This window comes from Lactuca sativa, chromosome 4, assembly GCF_002870075.4.
Source record: "Lactuca sativa cultivar Salinas chromosome 4, Lsat_Salinas_v11, whole genome shotgun sequence".
NCBI lineage: Eukaryota > Viridiplantae > Streptophyta > Magnoliopsida > Asterales > Asteraceae > Lactuca > Lactuca sativa.
The window spans coordinates 229,362,186-229,366,500 of record NC_056626.2 but is presented as its reverse complement, the minus strand read 5'-3'; the positions used below and the strand labels follow the sequence as shown (position 1 = coordinate 229,366,500).

Genomic DNA, 4,315 nt, shown 5'->3' with positions numbered 1-4,315 from the left:
AATAGTTGCCACAAAATTTGATAGGGATTTTCACAAAAATAACCATATCCAAAAGATTGCATTTTGGATTTAAGTTTCAGTTTCTTCAAACCGCTTAGACGTGAGAGAATTCAAAATTCCAAGATTTCAAACTGCATACGTTTTCCTAAACAAGAATTCGAGTCCAAAATAACAATAACATGTACAAAGTCAAAAAAACATATCCAAAACACAACTATTATTCGGACTCCACAATATTGTGCTTTTTATGTACCAAAAAACATAAAGCTTAACAAAACCCAAGTAAATTAACATTTATGAAACACCATAAAAGGGTATCAGTTAATCAAATAAACGGTAACACTTAAGATTTCGGATTAGAAAAAATATATATACTCAACCCTCGATAGAATCATATGGTCGTTTTGTAGATATCCATATAATCCAAATAACTTTTTTTTTTAAAGTTGAAAAAAGATCTGAATAGAAATGAATCACCAAAAAAGGTCAGTGTCCAGTTTATTCCAAAACCTAGAAGAAGCTATAAGATGTAAACGAACAACAATTCCCATTTTCCTTGTCCCTTGTTCAACAACATAACTAATCACTCTTTTATTTACAGCTATTACTATCCACCACTCCATGTAACACTGAATCCATTCATTAACTCCTTCAATGAAATATCAACAACTCGATGACTCATCCTGCACACCCATCACAAACAACATCAAATTTCACATCCTAATTTACACGTGTGTGTGTGTGTGAGAGAGAGAGAAAGAGAAAGAGAGATTTACAGTTTTGGAAGAGGAAGTGATGAAGGAGACAACAACAGTGATGTCATCAAGCTTTCCACCATAATAACGATATCCAGCTTCTTGAGCAGCAGCTGAGAAAGGCGTCTGTCTGTCTCTTTCCATCGCTCTTTGCCTTGCCAAAGCCGCTATCTTTTGAGCCGTCACCTGCGGGTCCAACCCTGCTCGAACCGCGTGCACCACAATCGCGGTGATGTCATTGTTATACAAGTTGTCAAACAGCCCGTCTGTTCCCGCTATTATCACATCCCCTGGAGCAACCGGAATCGAAAATGCCTGCATGCATGAACATGATACATCATACACGCATCATCAAATACAAAACCGGTCAAAAAGGGTAAATACGTCTTTTCACATCACAAACCTGACCAGAGCTTGGTAAATCACTATTACTTCCATTCTCCAACTGATACGTGAAATTAAAATCATGTTGTTGTGCAGGTGATCGAAAAACAGTACATCCATCTCTCACTACCATAAATCCACTATCTCCCAAGTTAATAGCATCAAGACCCTAACAATATTAATTAATCATAGTTAATTAATTAATTAATTAATTATTGGAAAGTGAATAATTAATTACTAATTATACCTGATTTGTGAGTGCGATAATGCAAGCAGTTGAGGATCCTTTAGCTTTAGTGTTGGTGTAAGCTTTTTCCAAAACCCTAGTGGGATCAACAGAGCCTTTAGGTTCATCTTGTATTGCATTTACTGAATTTGACATAAGTTCACGTGCGTATTTCCCAGCATCAATACCAAGGTCAGCCCACCCACCTACCCCATCTGCTACCCCTATCGCTTGTTCATCAGAACATATGAAATGTGCATCTTCGCCACCTGTCTCCTCCTTCTCAGGGTGGGGTAGATAACATGATCCAGAAACCAGCTTCAATGATCTATCTGATAACGCCTTTCTGTAATCATGAGATTGTTTTATTTTAACATTCTTAAAGAATGTCAGAAAAGGGAAAAAAAAAAAAAAAAAAAGAAACATTACCTATCACTGTTGGAAGAAGATGTAACCCGATCATCACACAGAGAGTTGTTGTCTGAGAACATATCAGGGGCAGTTTCGGAATTTAGAAAAGTTGGGGATGAGATGTGGAAGCTTTTCCAGTCGATATCAAGAAACGGGTTGGAGATGCCGTTTGCTTTGGCAACATGGTAGATGAAGTATCCGTAAAGAGAGAAGCTTTCTGATTCTTTATTGTTTCTTGAATTCATGGTGATCTTGTGATAACTATGGAAACCTCGGGTAGGAAAAGAAAGATTGGAATTATCGATGAGGTGTCCATGTGTGGAAGCTAAGTTGTGTAATGATCCACCCCCTAGTAAAGATCTTGAAATTGAAAGAGACATGGGAATGTGATGATTGGTGATAACAGATTGGAAATGATTAGGATTGGATAGCAGATTGTCTGCGTGATAGCCACAGACTTGAAATGAAGGTCCGGATACAGATGGGGTTGAGAATGTTCTTGAAAGAGCTCCAAGAACAGAAAGGTTGTTCTTTTTACTTGTTTGTAAGTTCAATTGAGAAGCACATGCAGAATAGTGTTGAAGAAGGGTATTTAGGTCACCAGGTTCTAGAAATGGTACAGAGTAGAATCTTGGGTTACCAAATAAAGTTTTCCCATGGCAGAGAAGAACTTCAAATGAGCCCTGAAGGGTGCTTTCTAGAGTTATATTGGTTCTGTGAATCCCCTGACTGAATGAACCTCTAAGTCTTGAAAGATATTTATATGGCATCTTGCCTTTGCCTTTGCCTTTGCAACAGTATGTGTAGAAGTAATATCACAGCATGAAAGGTATAATCTCATAACTCCAAGCACATTTATCTTTGGGATCCAATCCAACCAACTCCCTCTGAGTATATGTAAAAACCTGGTTTAAAAATAGTCTTTCATAATCAAGTTATGCAAATTGCTAAGTATCAAAACAGTGACAAAAATATTTAACAGAAAAGATGAAGGCATTTGTATAAATGAAAAACTACCGTTTTGTGGATAACTTTGTTAGTAATTAGCTAAGGTAAACCAAGAACAGACAATTTACTTTTCTTTTATTTGGTTGCTTTTGCTTCCATGTTTGATCTATTCAAGAAATTCAAATATTCTAAGGTCCTCTATATGCTGGTACAATTCCTCGTAATAATAACATTCAACAGTTTGCAATTTGATTGTGGTGGTGACCTCAACTCTTATCGCAAATCCCTTCGTGATGTTAAACTTTCGTTATTTGCTCTTTTCGCCTAACTAATTACTAGTAGCACATCAATTTGTACACATAAGATCAATAATCCTCTCTGTCGAACATTAATTTTCAACCCTAAGAAGGAAAGCACGACACATCTGTCCGAGATGAATTCCCTACTCGACAAATACTGATGTATCATACGTAGACGAACGGGAAATACTGATTCGCTGAAGAATGAAAGAAACTATGGAACTAACTAATCGATTTCAAATTCGTTTAATTCGTCAACAGAAAAAGGATTTCAATGTAACAGAGATGAAAATAGTTGACAATATCATGCAAGTAAAGATTACCTTGTGACTGTGGAGAAACGATGAGCTACGAGTTCACGGCTGACTGCGAATATCGATGTCAATAGAGGCGAAGAAGGCGGCGGCTCCGGGCTTTTGGGGTGTGATTAAAGCCCTAACCTCACGTTGAAAAAGACCGGAGATCCGGGTGATGGCGGAGGATATAACATAAAGGCCGAGGGTAATATAGTAATTTAAGAAACAAGTCGGTCCGAACAAAATCCAAAACTAGGGACATTTGGCAGAACGAATAGCACAAAGTGAAAATGAAATGAATAGAATTGGATCTGCATAAAGGGAATTGAATATATATATCCAATTGTTTGGCATGTATAAGTTACACTTCGCATTGTATTCGGGTATATCAACATGTTAGAACAAAAAAACAATTTATTTCTAATTTAATATGTTTATATAAATTGATTGAGATTTTCAATACAATATAGTTAGATAAATTGTTTGATCTTTGGGTTGAGGTATTTTACTCAATACAATATAGTTAGATAAATTGTTTGATCTTTGGGTTGAGGTATTTACCTTAATTGGTCGTGTGTAAATACGGATTCCAACATATTGACTTGATTTTACAGTAGGTTTTAAAATTATACTTTTAATTTTATTAATAAACCGATATATACTAATACGTCCGTCTCAAATTAATTGTTCAAGTTTTTATTTTTCAACTTTAACCTTAAATATTTTTTTTTTTGATAGATAATACTTGATGCAAAATTTATGAATAAATTGTATTTTAAATGTCTTTTTATTGTTATAAGTTTTTATCAATTAATATATAACACAAATAAAAATATTTAAAGTCAAAGCTGAAGAAAAAAACTTCAAAAGTCGAAAATAGACAATTAACTTTAAGTATTTTGTGTGTATAATAAAAATGTGTATAAATAACATGAAAACCACTAATATTCATTATATAGGCTAAGAAAGTAATTACACTTGGCCTTGGTTAAACGT

The 4,315-nt window shown here is 35.1% G+C and overlaps 1 protein-coding gene across 2 annotated transcripts; it reads right to left on the bottom strand.

The window, feature by feature from the left end:
• Nucleotides 1-419: 419 nt before the first annotated feature.
• Nucleotides 420-3,555, bottom strand: LOC111913803 (probable protein phosphatase 2C 55). 2 transcript variants are annotated; one of them, XM_023909513.3, is made up of 6 exons: nucleotides 3,347-3,555; nucleotides 1,795-2,663; nucleotides 1,387-1,711; nucleotides 1,159-1,308; nucleotides 777-1,070; nucleotides 420-683 (listed from the first exon to the last, which is right to left on the bottom strand). In XM_023909513.3, the coding sequence occupies exons 2-6, from the start codon at nucleotides 2,544-2,546 to the stop codon at nucleotides 663-665; spliced, it is 1,542 nt and encodes a 513-aa protein (XP_023765281.1). In that variant the 5' UTR covers nucleotides 2,547-2,663; nucleotides 3,347-3,555; the 3' UTR covers nucleotides 420-662. The 2 variants fall into 2 exon arrangements, with proteins under 2 accessions (XP_023765281.1, XP_023765280.1); XM_023909512.3 differs by having other exon boundaries at nucleotides 1,795-2,681; nucleotides 3,347-3,554.
• Between the last annotated feature and the right edge of the window lie 760 nt (nucleotides 3,556-4,315).

Coding starts and splice junctions, on each gene's coding strand:
- LOC111913803 (XM_023909513.3), bottom strand. CDS start 2,546: ATGCCATATAAATATCTTTCAAGACTTAGAGGTTCATTCAGTCAGGGG. Junction 1,309..1,386: donor TTATCGCACTCACAAATCAG/GTATAATTAGTA, acceptor TAATATTGTTAG/GGTCTTGATGCTATTAACTT. Junction 684..776: donor TCACTTCCTCTTCCAAAACT/GTAAATCTCTCT, acceptor ATGGGTGTGCAG/GATGAGTCATCGAGTTGTTG.